This window comes from Elephas maximus, chromosome 13 (genome assembly GCF_024166365.1).
Source record: "Elephas maximus indicus isolate mEleMax1 chromosome 13, mEleMax1 primary haplotype, whole genome shotgun sequence".
NCBI classification, from domain to species: Eukaryota; Metazoa; Chordata; class Mammalia; order Proboscidea; family Elephantidae; genus Elephas; species Elephas maximus.
Genome location: NC_064831.1, coordinates 16,947,560 through 16,970,616, shown reverse-complemented (window position 1 = coordinate 16,970,616; position 23,057 = coordinate 16,947,560). Strand labels below are relative to the sequence as shown.

Below are 23,057 nucleotides of genomic sequence, written 5' to 3'. Positions count from 1 at the left end.
ATTCAAAATGGATTAAAGACCTAAATATAAAACCCAAAATTTCAAATATCATGGCAGAAAAAATAAAGTCAACACCAGAGGCCCTAACACATGGCATTAACAGGATACAAACTATAAGTAACAACACACAAACTCCAGAAGATAAGCTAGATAACTGGGATCTTCTAAAACTTAAACAATTCATTCATCAAAAAGCTTCAACAAATGGATAAAAAGACAACCTACAGACTGGGAAAAAAAAAAAATTGGCTATGACATATCTAACAAAGGTTTAATTTCTAAAATCTATAGGAAAATCTAACACCTCTTCATCAAAAAGACAAATAATCCAATTAAAAAATGGGCAAAGAATATGAACAGACACTTCACCAAAGAAGACATTCAGGCAGCTAAAAGACACATGAGGAAATGCTTGAGATCACTAGTCATCAGAGAAATGCAAATCAAAACTACAATATCATATCACCTGACATTACTGGTACCAAGAGTAATAAAAATAAATGAATAAGTAAATAAGTAAATAAAACAGAAAAAAAAAAAGTTGGAGAGTTTGCAGGAAGATTGGAACTCTTATGCGCTGCTGGTGGGAATGCAAACTGCTATAAGCATTTTGGAAAATTACGTTGTGCTAACTTAAAAATCTAGAAAGAGAAATTCCGTATTATCCACTTGTCCCACTCCCGGGAATATATCCTAGAGCCATCACACAAACAGACATATGCACATCCATGTTCCTTGTATTATTCACAATAGAAAAAAGTGGAAATGACATTAGGGCCCTTCAAAGGTTGAATGGATAAACAAATTCTAGTACATACACTCAATGGAATCCTACGCAATGATAAAGAACAATGATGAATCTGCAAAACACCTCACAACATGGATGAATCTGGAGGGCTTTATGCTGATGTAAATAAGTCAACCACAAAAGGACAAATCTTTATAAATCACTTAATAAATACACCCAATGTCAACTTCATAAGGTATTGTTCTTCCCTGTATTTAAATTTAATAAATTCCATTAAAAATATTACCCTGTTTGCACAAATAATAGCCATGTGTTGAGGCTTTCGACTTGCTTATAAACCCAATTACCCAATACTATTGTAAACTTGGCTGATGTTAAATTAAAACTGAGAACTCAGACAAGGCAGCCACTCAAATATACACTGCGAAATTTTCACTGAGTAAGTGTCTCCGGGGCATTTTCAGGATTTCACGAAAGACATAAACATCAAACAAGCAATCTCGGGGATTCATGATGAAATTTACCTGATAGAAAAAAAAAAAAGATTTTCTAAACCTTAGAAAAATTATAATAGTCCCAAGGCTCAAGGCTTTATTCAGTCATGTTTCAATCAAATCCTAAATGAAATAAAAAAAGTTTTCTTTTGAGAAGACATGCCCTTTTGAGTTTTCTCTACTTCTTGGGACTTAGAGAAAATGTGGACTTACGCAAACCACAGGGCTAGATGGCCCCAGTGAACCCTCAGTTATTCACCCCTCTGAAAACTACTGTGATTTAAAGGACTCTAAGAAAACTTGGGAAACCCTGGTGGTGTAGTGGTTCAGAGCTACAGCTGCGACACAAAAGGTGAGCAGTTCAAATCCACCAGGCGCTCCTTGGAAACCCTATGGGGCAGTTCTACTCTGTCCTATGGGGTCGCTATGAGTTGGAATCAACTCGATGGCAACGAGTTTTCTTTAAGGAAACTTGTACTGGTGACAATTCTATAAAGAATTGGTGTTACCCTCGAGCTAACTCAAGTGGCCCAAATTTCTTCAAATTGAACTGTCTCCATATGGTGGTATGCAGGTGGCTGATAACTGGCAACAACCTGTTTCTTCAGCTCCTTAAAGCTGTAGAGAAGGTTTCAGTGAGCTACAAACTGGAACTAAGCTCCCTGCACTTATTTTTCTTTAGAAATATACATGCCAGCCAGATACTCAGAGAACTACTCCTAAGTGCATTATTTCTCAAAAATTTTTACTAAATGCTAATTAAAACCACCGTCCCCAAACCCACTGCCGTCAAGTCGATTCTGACTCATAGCGACCCTATAGAACAGAGTAGAACTGCCCCACAGAGTTTCCAAGGAGCGCCTGGTGGATTTGAACTGCCAGCCTTTTGGTTAGCAGCTGTAGCTCTTAACCACTAGGCCACCAGGGTTTCCATAACCACCATAGGCAATATTACAAACAATTCAACATCCCAAGGGAAAAGAACAGCACCGGGTAATCACTATATTGTCCCAGGAACTGTGCAAGATGCTGAAATCAACTCAAAATACTAAGTGGATAATAAGAATGTTTTACATATAAGGAAATTTAATCTTAGATCCTTTAACTTTTAAATAACAGGAAATTCAAACCAAACTTGTTTTTAAACCACAAGGAATACCAATGAGAATTCCGGGGTTAGGACTAGCTCAATCATAGCTGGATTTTAGTATACAATGATGCCATCAAAACTCATTTTTCTTCATCTATGACGTCTGATTTCCTGAAAATCTCAGCAAAGTTTCCTTGCAACATATGGGCTCTGGCTGAGCTACAGAAAGAATTTGGGGACCTATCTACCTAAAGCCTTTGTGTTCAACTCTCATCAGAATGTAGTCATTTTTAAGGACATTCAACCTTATATCAATTAAATCATTGTTATTTATTTATTTTGCTCCCAACTGAGAGTTGATCCTCGTAGCTAAACTAAGAAAGAAGAATTTAGGAGTTCTTTGTTTGGAGAATTTTAAGTGTGGACAAAATGGGAAGTATGAAACAACAGTAAGGCATTAATTGCATTAGCAGGGTGAGAGGTTAAGGAAGCTCAATTTAGGGTGGTCTGTGAGACTGAAGAGGAGCAGCTTAACCAATAGGCTTTGTGAAGTTAGACAGCAAAAAATTTGCAGAGACTGCAGATACCTCACCATGTACATATATATTTTTTCCTTTGTCCTTTCTGAAATTACTTACCTTTGGAAGAGAAAAATCAAACTGATCTAATAGATATTAAATACTGTGTTCAAGGTGCCAGTAGAGCTAAAGAACTGGTTTCTAACACAGGTATGTGTCAGTCCCAGCTCCTCACTTCTGCCTGTGTGTCATAAAAATGAAAAATAGTGAATATTCGAAATGTCAAGAGTATGTCAATCAGGGAAATTATAACAACTTTTTAGAAAATGAAGCTTTGAAATTAGTAAGCCTTGAAGGCTACAGTGCAGTTGTGTGTCATTGAGTCAATTCTGACTCAGCAATTCTAGCCACGGTAGCACTTCGGAGCCCTGGTTAAGAGTGATTAAGAGCTCAGTCTGCTAACCAAAAGTCGGCAGTTCAAATCCACCAACTGCTCCTTGGAAACCCTATGGGGCAGTTCTACTCTGTCTTACAGAGTCCCTATGAGTCGGAATGAACTTGAGGTCACTGGGTTTGGTTTTCTTTTTTTTGAGGATACAGTAGAACTGCCCCATAGGGTTTCCTAGGCTATAATCTTTACAGTGCAGATTATCAGGTCTTTTTTTTTTTTTTCTGGTGGAGCCCCTGGGTGAGTTTAAACCACAGACCTTTTGGTTAGCAGCCTAGTCTTTAACTGTGCCGCCAGGGGTACTTGAAGGATAAAAACCCAGTGCTGTCTAGTCGATTCTGACTCATAGCGACCCTATAGGACAGAGTAGAACTGCCCCATAGAGTTTCAAAGGAGCGCCTGGAGGATCTGAACTTCCGACCCTTTGGTTAGCAGCCTTAGCACTTAACCACTAAGCCACCAACCAGGGTTTCCGAAGGATATATTAGGCAGTCAATAAAGAAACATGGAATTCTGAACATAAATTCAGCTAGGCAAGAATGTATGGCATAGGTCTGGAGCAAGGAGATTAACTTGTTGCATTGGCAGAACGCTAATGTGAGATCCTGGCTGAAAGCAGAGAATACCAGAAAAATATTTACCTGTGTTTTATTAACTGTGCAAAGGCATTTGACTGCGTGGGTCATAACAAATTGTGGATAACATTTTTTTTTGTTTTTTGGTTTTTTATTGCAAAGAATGGGAATTCCAGAACATTTAATTGTGCTCATGAGGAATCTATATGTAGATCGAGAGGCAGCCATTCGGACAGAACAAGGGGATACTGATTGGTTTAAAGTCAGGACAGGTGTGTGTCAAGGTTTTATCCTTTCATCACACCTATCCAATCTGTATGCTGAGCAGATAATCCAAGAAACTGGACTACATGAAGAAGAATGGGGCATGAGGATTGCAGGGAGACTTATTAACAACCTGTGTTATACAGATGCAACAATCCTGCTTGCTGAAAGTGAAGAGTACTTGAAGCACTTACTGATGAAGATCAAAGACCACAGCCTTCAGTATGAATTAAATAAACCTCAACATAAAGAAAACAAAAATCCTTACAACTGGACCAATAAGCAACTTATGATAAATGGAGAAAACATTGAAGTTGTCAAGAATTTCATTCTACTTGGACCCACAATCAACACCCACAGAAGCACCAGTCAAGAAATCAAAAGATGCATTGCATTGGGAAAATCTGCTGCAAAAAGACCCCTCTAAAGTGTTGAAAACCAAAGATGTCACCTTGAAAACTAAGGTGTGCCTGATCCAAGCCTGGCATTTTCAATCACCTCCTATGCCTAGGAAAGCTGGACAATGAATGACAAAGACCAAAGAATTGATGCTTTGAATTGTGGTGTTGGAGAAGAATATTAAACATACCGTGGAGTGCCAAAAGAATGAACAAATCTGTCTTAGAAGAAGTACAACAAGAATGCTCCTTTGAAGCAAGAATGGTAAGACTACGTCTCACATAGTTCAGACATATTATCAAGAGAGCTCAGTCCCTGGAAAAAGACATGATGCTTGGCAAAGTAGAGGGTCAGCAAAAAAGAGGAAGATCCTCAATGAGATGGATTGACACAATGGCTGCAACAATGGGATTAAGTAAAATAACTATGATTGTGAGCATGGCGTAGGACCAGGCAGTGTATCCTTGGCACCTAACAACAACATAGGTACGTAACAGGCAGGGAAGGGAAGATCTCTAATTTTTAGATGGTTATCAGTTTTTCTCTGAAAGTGAAAAAGGGACTTGAAAAATGTTTTAAGTGTTAAGACTCTGAATTTAGACAAAACTGAGTTTGTAGCTGGCTACGACACTTATTAAGTGATTCACTATACATTAAATAGGAGTAAGAATCTATGTAGCTAATAGTTTTAAATGAGACAACACATCAAAATGATTTAGCTCCATCTTTGATGTTGAGTAAATACTCAGTATTTGTTAATTATTATTACTATCTTATATAATAAACATAAATCTACAACTAAGCAATACAACCTGAAGGAATAAATAATATGGTAAACTCAGACTTGACCTTAAAAACTCAGACTTTAGCCTCTACATTAATATAAAAAAAAAAAAAATTATAGGGAATCATTTTAGATTACTATTGCAAGTACAAAAAGAGAAAAGTTAGAAACTACTGATGAAACTATATTAGAAAATAAAAATAAATGGGGTTTTTATATTACCTATATTTCTACCAAATTTCTTGTATACCCAGTACAATTTTCTTTAATATTTTTATTCATTTATTTCGTGCTAAAATTCAAACTCTTAATTTATTTTTATACATAACTTAGGGAATAACTCTAAGTTTATTACAATAAAAAATGAATCTGTTTAAATTATTTCCATCATAAACAGTTCGAATTTCAGGTTAGTGTTTATTTATCACTTGCATAAAAATACAGTGTGGAAGAATTCCACTAATGAAATTACATACTTAATATGTTTTGTTTGTTTTATGAAACAAGCAAAATTAGTATAATGTATCTCCCATATGTAAACCCAAATCTTGTGGTAGCCCAAAATGATCTCACCTATTTTAAAATATTAAGGAAATTAATTTAAAATATTAAGCAAAACAGACCAATTTAAAATTCTATTAGTGTAGAAGTATAAAAAAATATTATCAGCACATCTTAGTTTTAAGTTGGCAGGGCACTGGTCAGTGTCAGGAAAAAATGACTGTAGTAAGTAGTTTCATGTAACCTCTATTTCTTAAGTCTTCTGATAGTAATTATGCCCACACAATACCATCTTTTGAAAATTTAAAAAATATCAAATATTAAACTATCAAAATAATGTGCATTTCAAATGACCATTGGGAAATGGTTTCTATTCTACTTAGTTTTAAAAAGTCGTTTATGTCCAACAAATTCTCCTTGAATTAGATTCCATGATTTCTCACTGTTGAACAATAATTTGGATAGAGGTAGATGTTTGACGTGAAGAGTACCAAGCGAATTAAGGCTGTGTGCGAGAAACGGAGAAGGCGTGTTTAGTCAACGTAAAGATACACCTGCGATTTATAAAATATATTTACACCACCAAGTTTTATACAAAAAATTAACCAATATATATTTTACCTAATTTAAAATATAATTCGGTTTCCCATGTCTCAACATCGATGAATACATTTGAAATGTTATGCACTTACATGAATAAAAAACAATTTGTTATTTTTGGATTTTCTTGGCTTCAGTTGCTTAAATTAGCCACTACTCGACGGCAGTGGGTTTTTTCATAGCATATGGAAACTCTGATTATTTTTTGTTTTAAAATTGCCATATCAAAGAAAGAGAATCTGAAAGCTACATTTATGAGTTGAAAATCACATAAGCCATAAGAATAAGCTTCCACACCACGACGTGAAAATGAATTACTACAATTTCTCTACTGTTATTTTTCTGAACATAAATTTTCAATATATATACATACATAAAAAAAAAAAAACTATAGTTTCTCATCTCCTATACCCCTCTTCTCCAAAAAAATGTTTGGTAAGGAAGGAAAAGACATTTTTTTTATTATGGGGGTGGGGGAAAGGCAAGTAACCTCAGTCTAAACAAATACAGAGGAACACGTAACTAACCCAGCTGATAGTTTTAAGAATCGCTTAAGGCAACTGTCATTTTTATTTCCCCTGAAGCTATCTGCTTCTATTCATTTTGTGAAACATACTCCATGCTTGTGTATACATCAAAAGTTAATTCCCTGGAAGTGTTACATTTCCTGTCTAATGTTCTTAATATATTTGTGTGGTTATGTTGAGTATTTTTATTTATGCATTTTATTCATGACAGATGACAGACTAGACTTAATAGACAGCTTCTCCATACATATACTAATTAGATGGCTTTCCTTGTTACAGTTCCTTTTAAAGGCTCCTTAACATTCTTACCAGGTACTTTATTTTTAGTCGAACCAAATCTTAAAGAACTTTACAACCTAATATCTTGAAGCATGATTTCTTTTTTAAGAAGAAAATCAAGCCATGAGATGTAATATAACAAGTGAATGTTAAATAACATAATAAGTAAAAAAGGAATGTGTTTGCCTAAATATTCTTTGATTAACATAATAACCAATGATTTATTTTCCTACACGGATAGCTATAATGAGACTACATCTACAGATTTACAAGTCAATTAAAATGGTACAAAATATTAACTAATTGGGCTCACAATAAATTCATTTTACAGCATTAGATCATTGTAAGGTGGGGAAACACAATGTCGCCAATGTTGACCATCCAACGCGCTTCCCTCACTCTACTCATTTTATGTCTAAATTAACTTTGCTTTTGTGATCAAACAAAATTGAAACAAGATGTATATATAAATTAAGCATTTAGCCACAGTCACAAAAATTTCCAAAATGTTGCATTGAATGATGCCATTGATTTATACATGTGTCCACGAAGATTAAATTATTTATTTAACACCATCGTTCTGCTGAGCCACAGTATTAGACCTTCCTTCTAAAGAAAGTTTTTCTTATGCTATTCTGTTTCTTTATTTAAAGTTTTAACATTTTAGTAAAAAATTACATTCAGGAAAATGTCATGAATTTATGAAATAACACTATGGTAAAATATACCATGTACCCTCCTTCTTCAATAGAAAAGAATATATTCAGTTTAAAATTGGAAAGATTATATCTCAATAGACAATTCTTTTTGTGACACAAATTTTATAAGAACTAGTCAGTGGTTTATACGCTTTATTAAAAATATACTCTATGTGCAGTAAAATTCAGTACTTATTCTGCAATGCATACATTAAATTCATATAAGAAATTGCTTAAATGGTCATAAGGAATCAATTGTGCCCCTCTGTTGTGGTGTGTTAGATTGTATCCTAACTTCTGGTATATTTCTTTATAAAACCGAGTGCTGTCGAGTCGATTTCAACTCATAGCGACCCTATAGGACAGAGTAGAACTGCCCTATAGAGTTTCCTTACACATTATCTGAGTACATTGTTAATACTGAGTAAATGGAGAAAAGGCATCTGTGCAACCATATCATTTACTTGTTTAGGGTAAAATAAGCTGGATTTACCATTTCCAGAAAAACTCAAAAGTATATGTGACAAGGTAAAAAAAAAAAAAAAAAAAACCTTAAAAATTTGCTAAGTGTATATACCACAGCCGTCTTGTAAGAAAAATAACAGTTCCTGTTAAATGGTAGGCTCTGTGCTTTACGGAACATCTTGAATTAGCGTGAGGACCTCTGAGAGAAGAACAAGAGCCCTTTTACTTTGCATAATAAAACTCAAGAGTCATATTTGCAATGTAGAGTGTTTCTAAATTATGTGTTATTAGTGCTCCATTGATTTCTTCCCTAAGAAATGGTGTAGAATGGAGCTATTTAGAGGCTTTATTATTGCATCTATTTAGAGCTTTATTACATTCTTGAGCTTAGAGTGTACTAATAATAACACCTGTACAAAATGTTCCTGTTTTTAAATGAAATTCTCATATTTTAAATATAGCTTGCTCTTTAAATCCAACCTTGTTGCCCCATACGACAAAGATGTTACTTAAATGCAGGCCACAGTCCAACTGGGTAAACATTCTGCAGAGAGAGGGGCTTGCTTATTTGGGTCATGAACTTTGGACACAAGACTCTTTCTTAAAAGGCTCAGGTAGTGCAGAGTCCTGCAATCCACATCAGATGAAGTGTGGGAGAGGACTCATATCTCAAGAATTAATGGAGATAACAATATGAGTTCACATTTTTTATATTACGTATGCTATTTGGCCACAAGTAGTGATTTTCTGCCTAAGCATTTTACACTCGTTGTGTGGACTGCACTAATAGGCTAAGGAAGGTTAAAAGTATTATTTTAAATAAAAACAAATTGAGCAACCACAACAAAAGAAGAGGGAGAAGGCATTGATCAAAGTTTGAAGGGTATATACTGTGTTTAGTTTTTCAGAAATAAGATGATAAAAATAATTGAGCGCTTATCTAGAAGAAGTCTTGACCCCATACAACATTGGTGGCAGGTTTGCCAATCATTATTTTTGTGTGGAAACTTTGTTTAATAAAATAATTTTAAATATCTCCTGTGTTCCAGTGCACTAGGATTTGAGCCTATTAGGTGCCCATGATAACAACAGTCCTGACATTTTAGGGTTTATGTTTGTGTGTCTGTGTGTGTGTCCATGTGGAGAGGGCAGTTATTAAGAGGAACTAGGGAAAGGGAAGGTAATAGTTTCAGATGTTTCAGTGTTCAGATATTCACATTTTGAGAGCGTATAGACAGAGAGCTCTGATTTCTGAGATATTAGGAAGTTTTTATTTGTTTATATTTCTTCGGTGGGGGGAATTAACCATAGGGATTGCTGTGGTTGTTATTGTGACCCTACAGAACAGAACAGGAACTGCCCCATAGGGTTTCCTATGCTGTAAACTTTATGAAAGCAGACAGCCTCATCTTTCTTCCATGGAACAGTTGGTGGGTTTGGACCTCAGGGTTAGCAGTTGAATGCCAACCAAGGCTCCTTATAAGGATTGGTGGTGTTAAAATTAAAAAAAACTAAAAACATTGAATTATGACCTTTAGTGAGATCTGTATCTAAGAACCATGTCTTGAAAACAATTTTAATTATTGTTTGCCATTCTGAGATTATATGTTTCCTAAAATGCCCTTGAACGATGGATATTTTCCATTTCTGATGTGCTAGGATTGCAGTGTAACTAGAAAAACTTTGTGCTAAAATTGTATCTCCATGCACGTGGCCTGTGTGTGAATCAAGTCACAAGTGTAGAATTTTCTTGATATATGGCCAGCCATATATGTAATTTCACTTTAACAGATTTGATAAAATACAGGGGCGAATGATATACTTTCACTTTCACAGAATGTTTATTTTTCCCTTGGAGGAACTTTTAGGATGCATACATCAAAACCAGTCCCTTCTTAATCATTTCTTCGCTGTAATTTATAACAGAATGGGAGTGCTACAGACCTCTCTCCAGGCCGCAGGAGCGGTGCTCGCTACTTGTTATTTCAGTTTACTTAGTCGCTTTCATTAGAGCCATAGCCATTGTCTGTACAGGGGTTATGGCCAGGCTGAATCAGAAGCACCCCTTAGCGCCTTACTGTCCCATTTGGCAGCAAGCATTCTTAGGCTCTTAGCTTTTGAGAGCTGTCTGAAGGAGCGCCTTCCCGCTGGCCTTTCAGCTCTCACAAACTGAAGAGTAACACCGAGGTCCACTCTGCATGGAACACCCCGCTTATGCAATCTGAGTTATTAAGTCAAGGCCAAGGTCTTCTTCAGCGTTTGTGGTGTGAAAGGGAGAAGCGTAACAAGGAGCCTTTTGGAACACTGTCAATTTTTTTGTTTGTTGTTTTTGTTTAGCTGGTGAAGTTCAGAGGAGGAAAAAGTGTGGGAACTCACATTTTCAAGCTTTTATGCAAATGCTCGCTGCTTTCAACGTCTCACTGTAACTGTGATTTACAGACTTACTCTATTCACCTTACCGCTTAGCAGATAATCATTGATTGAAGTAAACGTACGTGCACACACGCACACACACACAACCCGCTCAAGTACAAACATTAATTTTCAGAGACAGGATAATCAACTAATCAATCTGTAAAGAAAAAAATGACAATAATAAAGATAACAATTTTCTAAATGATCCAGTTCCTGTTCAAGAAATAGGAGGATGGTAAAGGTAGATTTCTAGATAAGTGTTGTCTAGATAAATAGAAAAAATTTATTTAAGTGGCTTATAATTCTAGGCCATATGAGCAAATTGGGGGGATTTTTACAGGTAGGCAATTTCTCAATTCATCTCAAATAGTATCACCTATTTGCTCACCTAGTTGCTACTTTCCTTGTTTGCTTACAGGACTAGTCCTGGAGGAGACGTAAACCAGGAAGATCCCTCTTCCTCCAGTTACTGGTAGTGCCCTCTGTGCTAACGGGCAGTTATATGCTTGTGCTAGATGGGGTGAGCCTTGTCTCTACTTGGAGAGGAAGGAGAAGATAGGAAAAGGTTTGCTTTGCAGGTGCTACAAGGGAGAGGATGTAAATATATCTATAATAGAAAAAAGGAATTTCTATTTTGTTTCTCTTTCCGGAAAGTAAAATATTCTTTTCATCAAGTGACACCTGTTTTCAATTATATCAAAGGCACTTATTCAGTCAGTGAAAATCCATAAGAATTTCCACTTATAACTACAAATAGCCCAATTTGTAGCTGTGCTTTCGTAATCTAGGTGTAATTACCTTGCTTTTATCCTACTCTTTACCTTCACACATATTCTCATTCATGAGAAGTCAAAAGCTCCAAGGAAGATTTTTGCTAACTCTTGGCTTTTGCATAGATTATACTCTGACATTCTTGGTGCCTGGACTAAGCTTTATCAAACCATTATGTTCTATACCTATTGGTGCCCATGTAATTCTCACTTAAAAAAAAAAAATCATTTTTGAGAATTATTAATGATTTTTTTTCAGGAAGTCCTGTGTAAAAGTTTCATCATTCACTGTCTGAATTTCTGTTACTTATTGACATTTGTATGTCTTCAGATTGGTAAAAAAAGTAAAATAAAATTACATAAATGCCTGTTCTCTATGAGGTTTAGTTGTTTTGAAGTTTGATGTAATCATTGAAAGTACTGACTGCTACAAATAATATAGCGTATTTTTTAACTGCTTTCTAATTTATTGACTAATTTCAATAAAAGATAGATAATAACCAAATAATCATTTAATCTTCCACAGATAAGCCATGTCATGAAAAATTAAGAGTAGTATAAAGACAATATTATTCAAATATATTTATTAACATGTAATGATATCATCATTTCAACTTGACAATGTAGTTGTATTATATCTTACTTATCTGGATAAAAACTATGAGTAGACTACTGAACCATTTTGCTTTATATTTGTGGAGTACTTCTTATTAAAAAATATAATGAATTAACCTTTGAATTTTTATAACATTAAATAGAAACTTGATTCTCCTTGGGATTATATGCATCTTCATTTTTAAAAGTAGATAAAAATCCACATTGAAATTCTTCCTGTAGCAAATTTATATCTCTCATGTCATTTTGAAAATATACTCATTTTTCACTCTTCAATTTTATAACTTGATTCATGATTTATTAACTTTTTGCTGAAATTTAAGGATGTTAGAGAAAATTCTGTATTAATTGCAAGTCTGAAAAATCACTGTTTACTATGCACACATTGCTGGTTAACCGAAATGTAAAACAAATTGCTAATGTAAAAATACATCTGTATTAAATAGTCAATGAAGTTATTTTTATATAAATGTAAGAACAAAATTTTTTTAAAGCAATACAGTATAAAATGATGCAGTGATTTAATTCAATACACTTTCAATAAACATGCAGATAATTATCCCTGTGTTATTAACTAAATTTCAAGTTACTAAAATTTTTCCTAAACAATTGGGTAAGGGAATTAACCAATTCACACTCATGTGTATTGAAAATTGTTTATTAATGTATTTTATTGACCTTTTACAAATTGGTTAAAAAAGAATATTATCAACATCTAAAGAATTTAAAAGGTATAAAAAACTTTGTAAAACTCATTTATGAAGAGAATATTCTTAAAGAACAATTAGAAAATACAACATTCCCTTATAATCAGATAACGTTAAGAAATATATTCAATAAATTATAGGTATAAGTATCTTTACATTGACTGAACATGCCTTCTCCATTTCTTGAATACAGCTTTAATTTGCTTGACAAATTTTTACATCAAATACCTCTACTTCCATCCAAATCATTGCACTGTCAGTCCCTTTTGGAAACTCATAATGGAAAAGAAACTATTTGGAAGACACCAGTAAAAGAAACGCTTCTCATCTTCCAGCAACTCTGGTTTAGATTGAACAGTATTCACACTTGGGCTGACATGCCCATGTGTTAAAAGAATGGTTATATGCCGATTTGGAATTTTTGGGCCTTATCTCCTGGACAAGCACTCATATGCAAGAAACAAGAGGGCAGAGGACTCACGGTTGAACCAATAACCAGAACTGAACAATTCTGGGAAAGTTTTGGTTTAGATCTACTGTATCATGTGGCATTGATGTATCTGGCTTAACCCTAGCATAGAGCTCAAATGGTCTTCAGAATTCTCACACACAAAGAGATTATTTCACTAATAAGCACTTCTTCTTTAGAAAAAAATGCCAAAATTTGTGCATGACATTGGCTGTATTGCTCAGGGAATGCAATAAGATTCAGGTGAGAAAAAACTAGGTTGTGCCAGGTCCTCATATATTTCAAAAATGATAATTAGTTCCCTGAAATTCAAATCGCTAAGGCAATTAAAAAGGGGACCCTAATTAATCTCTCAATAAATTTTAAAGTGCTGAGGATTTCAAACCATTTGAGCAAGTGAACAACTTAATTTTGTGAAGATTGATTAGATTTTTTTTAATCTACAAGTTTTATCTCTTAATAAGGTTTCTATAAAGTTATTTTGGTATTCTTAAATTCCTCAGTCCTGATTTACCTTACAAAATTGATTAACAAAAATAAATAAAGGCACAGAGATAGAAATTTTTACTAAATTGTGACTAATCACTGCATTGCAGGTGTATCGATGCTGATTATACATAGTCTGGACAATATCTATTATTAGGAAAATTACTCCTCAAACACTGTCTTATTCCAGTCCTTAGGAAGAAATAAAGTAAATTGGCTAAGGTCACAAAAGCCGATGGTGAAAGGCAATGCTGGGCATTCAGACTTAGTCTGTTTGTTAGACAGGAGCTGGAAGTTCCTACTACTGCTGCTTACTATTTCCACACAAGTCACCTGTCTGTAACGTGGCACTTGCTACTTGACTGGCACCGTAGTAGATGCTGAGAAACCCAGTGCACAGGAAATACGCTGTGTCCCTCAATACTATGTAATCTGGTTTAGGATATAATGGAGCACTTTCTTCTTTCTGTACTTCCATTCCTATGAGAAATTAATTATTTAAGCGCCTACCACTTTATAGGCTCTGAGGATACAAAATCCTGAAACTTGTCCGAGGACTTTTCAGACATGAGAGATATAACTGACTGGAAATAAAGGGTAGCAATCTGGAAGAGAGGCAGATTCATGTGATGTGGGCAGAGGAAGGAAGCTAATATTAAGCAAGCACATGCAATGTGTCTTTCAGACCCTCTGCCCGCGTAGAAATATCTACTGCGCGTGACAGTCAGAAAGTCGTCACAAATTCTGAAAATCACATAAAAAGATTCAGTGTCAGCAACATATGTTTCAACACATACCAAATATAGTTAGAACTATGTTATAGGACACTACTAAGAGAAAAAAAAAACACATTCGTCCCTCAAGTTCTCCCTGATGTGAATAAACTCTCATTAATTTTGAATACATACTTAACGTATTTTTGGAAATGCATGTTAATTCTTATCCTTACCTTTAACTGTAGCAATAGGAATAGTTATTCTAAGACACAATTTAGGGAATTTGAAGATCATTCATGTTCATTAAAATGAAAATTTGCACGTGAGTGGTATTGGTATAATTTACTTTAGTACTTTTAGAAGTTTTGTCAAAATATCCTTCATTCATTTCACTATAAATGCCTACCAAAAGACCCAAACCCATTACCATACTATCTATTCAGACTCATAGTGACCATATAAGACAGTAGAACTGCCCCATAGGGTTTCTGAAGCCGTAAACCTTTACAGAGGCAGACTGTCACATCTTTCTCCAGTGGAGCAGTTGGTGAGTTCAAACTGCCAGACTTTCCGTTAGCAGTTGAGCACTTAACCACTGTGCCACCATGGCTCCCAGGGGATAAAAATGTCTAAAAATTTCCTCAAGTATATTTTTAGTCTTTCTCATAATATATATAACAAATTATAAATATTTGTTGTTCACAATATTTGGATGTTGTTATTACTAGCTCCAAGTCCATCTACATAGCCTAAAAAAGATGCTATTTCATAAAAGTATACAAATTATGTAGGAACACAGAATTATACACAGAACTTATGGCATCAGTATATAGTTTTCCTCTGGTAGCTATTTTAACATAATGATAATGTACACGGCGTGGGAAAAATAAACAATTATACACTATTAACACTGGTAGCGTCATATTGTTGTTGGTAGTGATTGTCATCGAATTGATTCAGACTTTTTTTTTTCATGGCAACCCCGAGTGTGCAGAGTAGGACTGCGCCATGGGGTTTTCAAGGCTGTGACCATTCAGAAGCAGATCACAAGATCTTACTTCTGAGGTGCCCGTGGATTATTTTGAACTGCCAACCTTTCGGTTAGTAGTCCAGTGCCTAACCATTAGCGCCACCCAGGGACTAACAGTGTCAGAGAAACTGGAATTAAGAAAATATATACAATAATATCATATTTTCATAAAACAATAAACAAACATAATAAATAATACAGTAAACAGTAATAGGCAATAAAAGAATGTGAAAAAATAAAACCTAGTATCGCATATACAATCATTGATTAGTAATAATTTGTCAACAACTTTAAAATAATCCTTGAAAATTACAAAAGAATATTCATTAATTATAAACCCAATGACAATTAAGTGAAAGTCTATCCTCATGAGACAAGCACACAAGTTTTATTTAATTTCCATCTCAAGTGATACCATGTTCAGCTCACGCAGTGATTTCTTCAGTCTTTGAACTATTATGGCACTTGCAGTCAGGACCTCAAAATCATTACTTTGATGTAAACAGTTTTCAAATATTCTGCAGTTTCAAGTGCTACTCATTTACTATAAGAACATGTAATGATTTTGAAAGTATGTTCTATTTTTAATCATTTTATCGCTGAGCATATTATAGACATTCCTAAAATAATAGTCAAATACATGAAAATCTTGACTGAACAAGGAATATTTTATGGTATCCTTGACTGTGAATTACAATTCTGGTTTATCAATCTCTATTTTTATTTTTGTAAATCACATTGCTCAATTCAGAATTCTGTTGAAGTCAACAGAATTCCGAATTCTCAACTCCCTTTTTTTTAGATGATATAATTTTGATTTTAGTATAAGAAAAATACAGACAAGAATCAAATAATTGCTCCTGTCACATATCCAGAGAGTACTGTCTCCTCAGGATTCACTTGAGGAACAGGATAAAATATTAGTTTGTTTCAAATTGCTTTTTATCATTGCAAAGAAAACATTTTAAAATCATTTCAATAAATTAAAATATATATATAGTAGTAGACATTGTGTTATATCAATGTTGTTCTCCCTTTCATCATGTTTAAAAAGCTTCTAAGAAACTTTAGATTGCCATTACTAGAAGGTATTATTACCTGTCACTTTTCACATGTATGGAGATATTGAAAACATTAACAAAATGCACACAAAATGCAAACCCAAAACACTTCTTTTGTATGTATGATACTTCTTAATAAAATTTCATATTAGTTTCGATATGGGCAAAGTGGATTTAGGATTTTATAATAATACATAGGTGAAATTTATATGCCATAATCATGTGAACATCCTCCCATTTTAAGCAGTCATTCAGGAAACACCAGTATTTTAAAGAGCCTAGGATGAAGAACTCCAGTGGGAATTCACACCAATATTAACTATTAAATTGATATCAAACACAACTGCATCTTTAGAAATTCCCTTCTGTTTTTGGCATATGAAGAAATATGTGATGGGAAACTCATCAGTAAGAAAGCTAGTCATATACACCAGTACGTCTGCACTTGTTTTATAACTGAAATAATAATTTTATGATTTCATGTACTTATTAAAATTAGAGGCAAATTGAAACTCTGATCAATCATCTTAGCACTTACCTCATGTGTGTAATGAGGAGCGTTGTGGTGGGAATGAAGAAATCATCCACTCTGTCAAATTGCTTTCCCACTGGCTGTGTGTGGATGGTGTGGTGAGCCACGTTCCCGCCGGCCAGAGTGATCACCTAAACAGAATGGCTGTGTTAGAGACCGCTGCAGTCATTGCCTTAGCTAAATAGTGTGAGCTTAATTTATTTACAGATAAAATTAATTTATTTCTGGCATTTTTTCCCCAAAAACTCTCTACTACCATCCTCAAAATTTGTATGTTATTAACCACGTTGAAATTCTGTATTTTGCTTATTTTCAATATAGAAACTTGTTTCCATAAAGAAATTTAAAAAATTTAAATATTTTTCTGATTAAAATATAAAACCTATATACAACTTCTGTACTATAAAAATGTAAACTTTGCTGTAATAATAATTTTACAAAAGTTAAGGTGATGTCGTGAGAAAAAACTTCTAATAAAACATCTGTTTTTTTTTTTTTTTGTCAACATAGGGGTGAAAACTCCAAAACAAATCGTAGGAAATATTTTAGCATTTAAGAATCTTAGAATAGATAAAACCATACTTTTAAATGTTTTCCTTCTATAAGATTTAACATAACTCATTTATAGGTTTTGATTAAAAAAAAAATTTATCATCCAATTTTCTAACCATTAGTTGCTTTTTACAGTTTTATAGTCAACTGAAGAAAAGATCACTACATTTAAACTTTTTTTCCTCTATCCCATTGTTGACCAAATCCATCAGTTATTCTTTCAAATTTCTCCTACCTGCCTGTTCCTTTCTAGTCTCCCTGAAGCACACAACCATTATTCTGCTTTAACCTTAAAAAGGCCTTCCCATCTTTTTTTTCCCTTTTTAATACTTTCTATATTTGCCACCAAACTGTACTTCCTAAACTATTCTTCAAGTTAAACAGCTTTGTTATTTACAGCTATATTCTTTTCCTTTGGTTTTTATGACAGAAGTAGATAAATCAAGTTTACTTTCATTTTTTTTTTCCTGAAAAGGGATTTTTTTCTTCACTGAAACAAGTTTACTTCTATTGAGTTCCATTGAAAATTGCCACGTTATTTCAAAATAGATTAATTATTGCAGAAGGGAGGATAGGCTATATTTTGTCCCAGTTAAAATAAAACAGGACAACAATGAAACAAATCTTAAAGTCTTAGTGGCTTAAAATAGAATTTTTCTGCTTTGCACATGTTACTTTCCCAAAGTGATTTGGTCGGACCTCTACTTCTTATTTTCAGGTGTCTGAAAGAGTAGCTATCCATTTACATGTTTTAATTTGCATCACAATCTTTGACCAGAACTGATCACGTGGCCCCACATAATGAATATGGGCCCACATCAAGTGCCAGAAAAAAAAAAAAAATTTCATAAAAAGCTTTAACAACACCATACTAATTTTATTAATTAAGAATATAACTTGAAATTGGTCACTAGATTTTAACCATTCTACAAGATGCTATTCTACAGTAATGACTACAAGAATTTAATAAAGAACAAGTCACAAGGTGGGAACTTTTCAGATTTTCTTTTCTTTTTATTGTATGCTGTTGTTGTAGTTGTGAGCTGCTGTCCAGTGGGTTCTGACCCATGGAAACCCCATGTATTAAAGAGTACAATTGTGCTCCATAGGATTTTCTTGGCTATAATCTTTACGGATTTTAAAAATCAAAGATGTCACTTTAAGGACTAAGGTGTGCCTGACACAAGCCATGGTGTTTTCAATACTCTCAAATAAATGTGAAAGCTGAACAATAATTAAGGAAGACTGAAGAACTGATGCATTTAAATTATGATGTTGGCAAAGAATATTGAATATACCATGAACTGCCAGAAAAAATGAACAAATCTGTCTTGGAAGAGGTACAGCCAAAATGCTCCTTAGAAGTGAGGATGGCAAGACTTCATCTCACTACTTAGGACGTGGTATCAGAAGGGACCAGTCCCTGGATAAGGATATTATCCTTGGTAAAGTAAAGGGTCAGAGAAAAAAAGGAAGCCCCTCAACAAGATGGACTGACACAGTGGCTATGTCTTGGTCACCTAGTGCCACTATAACAAAAATATCACAAGTGGATGTCGTTAACAAAGAGAATTTTATTCTCTCACAGTCCACTAGGCTAGAAGGCTGAATTCAGGTCACTGGCTCCAGGGGAAGGGTTTCTCTCTCTGTCAGCTCTGGAGGAAGGTCCTTGTCATCAGTCTTCCCTTGGTCTGGGAACATCGCAGTGCAGGAACCTCAGGTCCAAAGGACGCCCTGTGCTCCCAGTGCTGCTTTCTTGGTGGTATGAGGTCCTCCTGTCTTTCTGCTCATTTCTCCATTTTATATCTCGGAAGAGACTGACTGAAGACACTATCTAATCTTATAGACCTCATCAATGTAGCTGCCACTAATCCGTCTTATTACATCATAGTGATAGTATTTATAACACATAGGGAAATCACATCAGAAGATAAAGCAGTAGACAATCATACAATCATACAAGGGAATCATGATCTAGCCAAGTTGACAGATATTTTGGGGGGACAAAATTCAATCCATGACAGGCTGCAACAATGGGCTCAAACATAGCAAGGTCTGTGCGGATAACCCAGGACCAGGCAGTGTTTCATTCTGTTGTACATAAGGTTGCTATGAGTCAGAATTGAACGACAGCACCTAGCAACAACAACAATCTTTATGGAAGCAGATTGCCAGGGCTTTCTTTCAATATGTTTCTGGGTGGGTTCAAAATGCCAACCTTTCTGTAACCAACAGGGCTAAACTGTTTCCCCTCCTGAAATGTAACCAACAGTGTTAAAGTATCCCCTTTCATTCTCCCATCACACCCAGACTCCTATTCCACTGCTTGGACTCAATTTGCTATTAGAACTAAATGTTCAGAACAGCTTTTCAGAAGGAAGACTGAGCCAGCAGGTCCCACCTGAACATAGATGGAAGCTCCAGGCCTCCCCGTTAGCTTTATCCCCTAGCCTAGTGGATTCCTCCCCCGAAATATTGGAAGAAATTACAAATGATTTTAACCCACTAGTCTGGGCTAAAGGGGAGCCAGGCTCAGCTTGAAATGCAGATCCAGTCCAAGTAAAGCTTAAACCTGGAACCATATCCCCTAACCTTAAACAAAACCCTTTAAAGTTAGAAGCTAGGCTCGGTCTACAATGACAAATTAAGAGACTTCTAAAAGCAGGGCTCATCCGCCATTGTAAATCTGCTTTCAATACCCCAGTTCTCCCAGTAAATAAGCCCAAAACAGGAAATATTGGGTGGTAGTGAGTGCAAACCATTTGTCCACTTTATTGTACAAAAATGTATAGCTCTTAAAATATACTTCCATGTATTTTAAATTAGTAATAACAACTACTAAAATTATTATTAGTAATAATAATAACTAATATCAGTAACAATAATATTTACTAAAAGCTTGCTATGAGCCATTAAGTGTTCTATGTAATTTACAGGTATTCTTGTATTTAACATTGAAATAATGCTATAATGGAGGTATTATAATCTCCACTTTACTGACAGAGAGACCACCATTATAAAAAGTGAAGTAAACTAGCAGTGAAGGTTATCCAAAAATATTTCATTTAACTAAAGGAATATTTATTTATTTATTTATTTTTATTTTTTATTGTACTTTAGATGAAGGTATACAGAACTAGTTTCTCATTAAACAGTCAACCCATATTGTTTTATGACATTGGTTAACCACACCACGACATGTCAGCCCTTTTGTTTCTCAACCATAGGTTCCCTATTACAGTTTTCCTGTCCCCTCCTGCCTTCTAGTCCTTGCCCCAGGGCTGGTGTGCCCCTTTAGTCTCGTTTTGTTTTATGGGCCTGTCCAACCTTTGGGTGAAGGATGAACCTCAGGAACGACTTCATTACTGAGCTGATAAGGTGTACCATGGTCAGGCTCTCTGTTTCTCCAGTTTCTGTCAGGCCAGCAGGTCTGGTCTTTCTTTTGGAGTTAGAATTTTGTTCTACATTTTTCTCCAGCTCTGTCCAGGATCTCTGTGAAAGCAGTCAGTGGTGGTAGTTGGGCATCATCTAGTTCTACTGGACTCAATCTGGTGGAGGCAGTGGTAGATGTGGTCCATTAGTCCTTAGGACTAATCTTTCCCTTGTATCTTTAGTTTTCTTCATTCTTCCTTGCTCCCAAAGGGGTAAGACTGGTGGAGTATCTTAGATGGCCGCTAACAGGCTTTTAAGATACCAGGCACTACTCACCACAGTAGAATGTAAAACATTTTCTTTATAAACCATGTTATACCAATTGAGCTAGATGTTCCTTGAGACCATGGTCCCCACACCCCTCAGCCCAGCAATTCAGTCCCTCAGGGAGTTTGGAAGTATCTATGGAGCTTCCATGACCTTGCTTAGTACAAGTTGTGCTGGCTTTCCCAGTATCATGTACTGTCTTACCCTTCACCAAAGTTACCACTTATTTATTGTCTATTTAGTTTTTTTTTTTTTTTTCATCACTAACCTTCCCCTTCTTTGTAACCACCAAAGATTGTTTCTTTTTGTGTGTAAACCTTTTTATGAGTTTTTGCAGTAGTGGTCTCATATGATATTTGTCCTTTTGTGATTGACTTATTTCACTCAGCATAATGCCCTCCAGATTCATCCATGTTATGAGAAGCTTCACAGATTCATAGTCATTCTTTATCTTCGTATAATACTCCACTGAGTGTACGTACCACAGTTTGTTTATCAATTCACCTGTTGATGGGCAACTAGGCTGTTTCCATCTTTTTGCTATTGTGAACAATGCTGCAATGAACATGGGTGTGCATATGTGTATTCATGTGACGACACTTTTTTCTCTAGGATATATTGGTAGGAGTGGGATTGATGGATCATATGGTATTTCAAGCTTTCTTGAAATACCATATCATTTTCCAAAATGGTTGTACCATTTTGGATTCCCACAAGCAGTGCATAAAAGTTCCAATCTCCCCACAGCCTCTCCAACATTTGTTATTTCCTGTTTTCTTTTGATTCGTGCCAATAATGCTGGGGCGAGATGGTATATCATTGTGGTTTTGATTTGCGGTTCTATAATGGCTAGTAATCTTGAGCATTTCCTCATGTGTCTATTAGCTGCTTGAATGTCTTCTCTGGTGACGTGTCTGTTCATTTCCTTTACCCATTTTTTAAGTGGATTATTTGTCTTTGTGTCGTAGAGGTGTTGGATTTTCTTGTAGATTTTAGAAATAAGACCTTTGTCTGATTTGTAATAGCCAAAAAATTTTTTCCTAGTCTGTAGTTTCTCTTTTTCACTCTTTTGGTGAAGTCTTTTGATCAGCATAAATGTTTAATTTTTAGAAGGTCCCAGTTATCTAGCTTATCCTCTGGAGCTTGTATGTTGTTGATTGTGGTTCGTACCTTGCTAATGCCATGTATTAGGGCCTCTGGTGTTGATCCTTTTTTTTCTTCTATGAACTTCATAGTTTTTGGCTTTATATTTAGGTCTTTGATCCATTTTGAATTAGTTTTTATATATGGTGTGATGTATAGGCCCTGCTTCTTCTTCTTTTTTTTTTTTTTTTGCATATGGACATCCAGTTTTACCAGTACCATTTGTTAGAAAGATGCTTGTTTCTAAAGGGATATTTATTGAATATCTCTTTTGTGCTTGGCACAATCTTAGGTTAGAAAAAATATAATACCACTTCTGTAGCTCTCCTCAGTCTGGACCTTGTTCCTGGATGATTCCAGGTTTTTCTCTGCCTCTGGAGTTGAGCAGATCATGTCAGATAGCCAGGGTCAGGTTAAAGTTCACTGACTGCAAGGACACACAGATTGATCTGACTGATCTAATAGTCCATAA

General features: G+C 35.0%; 1 protein-coding gene across 3 annotated transcripts in view; it reads right to left on the bottom strand.

Annotated features, from left to right (window-relative positions):
- The window catches only part of FSTL5 (follistatin like 5), an 873,776-nt gene that overhangs the window by 69,747 nt on the left and 780,972 nt on the right, over window positions 1-23,057 (bottom strand). For all 3 annotated transcript variants that reach the window (XM_049906161.1, XM_049906162.1, XM_049906163.1), the window contains one exon: window positions 17,198-17,322. In XM_049906161.1, coding sequence (XP_049762118.1) covers window positions 17,198-17,322 — 125 coding nt within the window. The remainder of the gene's footprint in view (window positions 1-17,197; window positions 17,323-23,057) is intronic.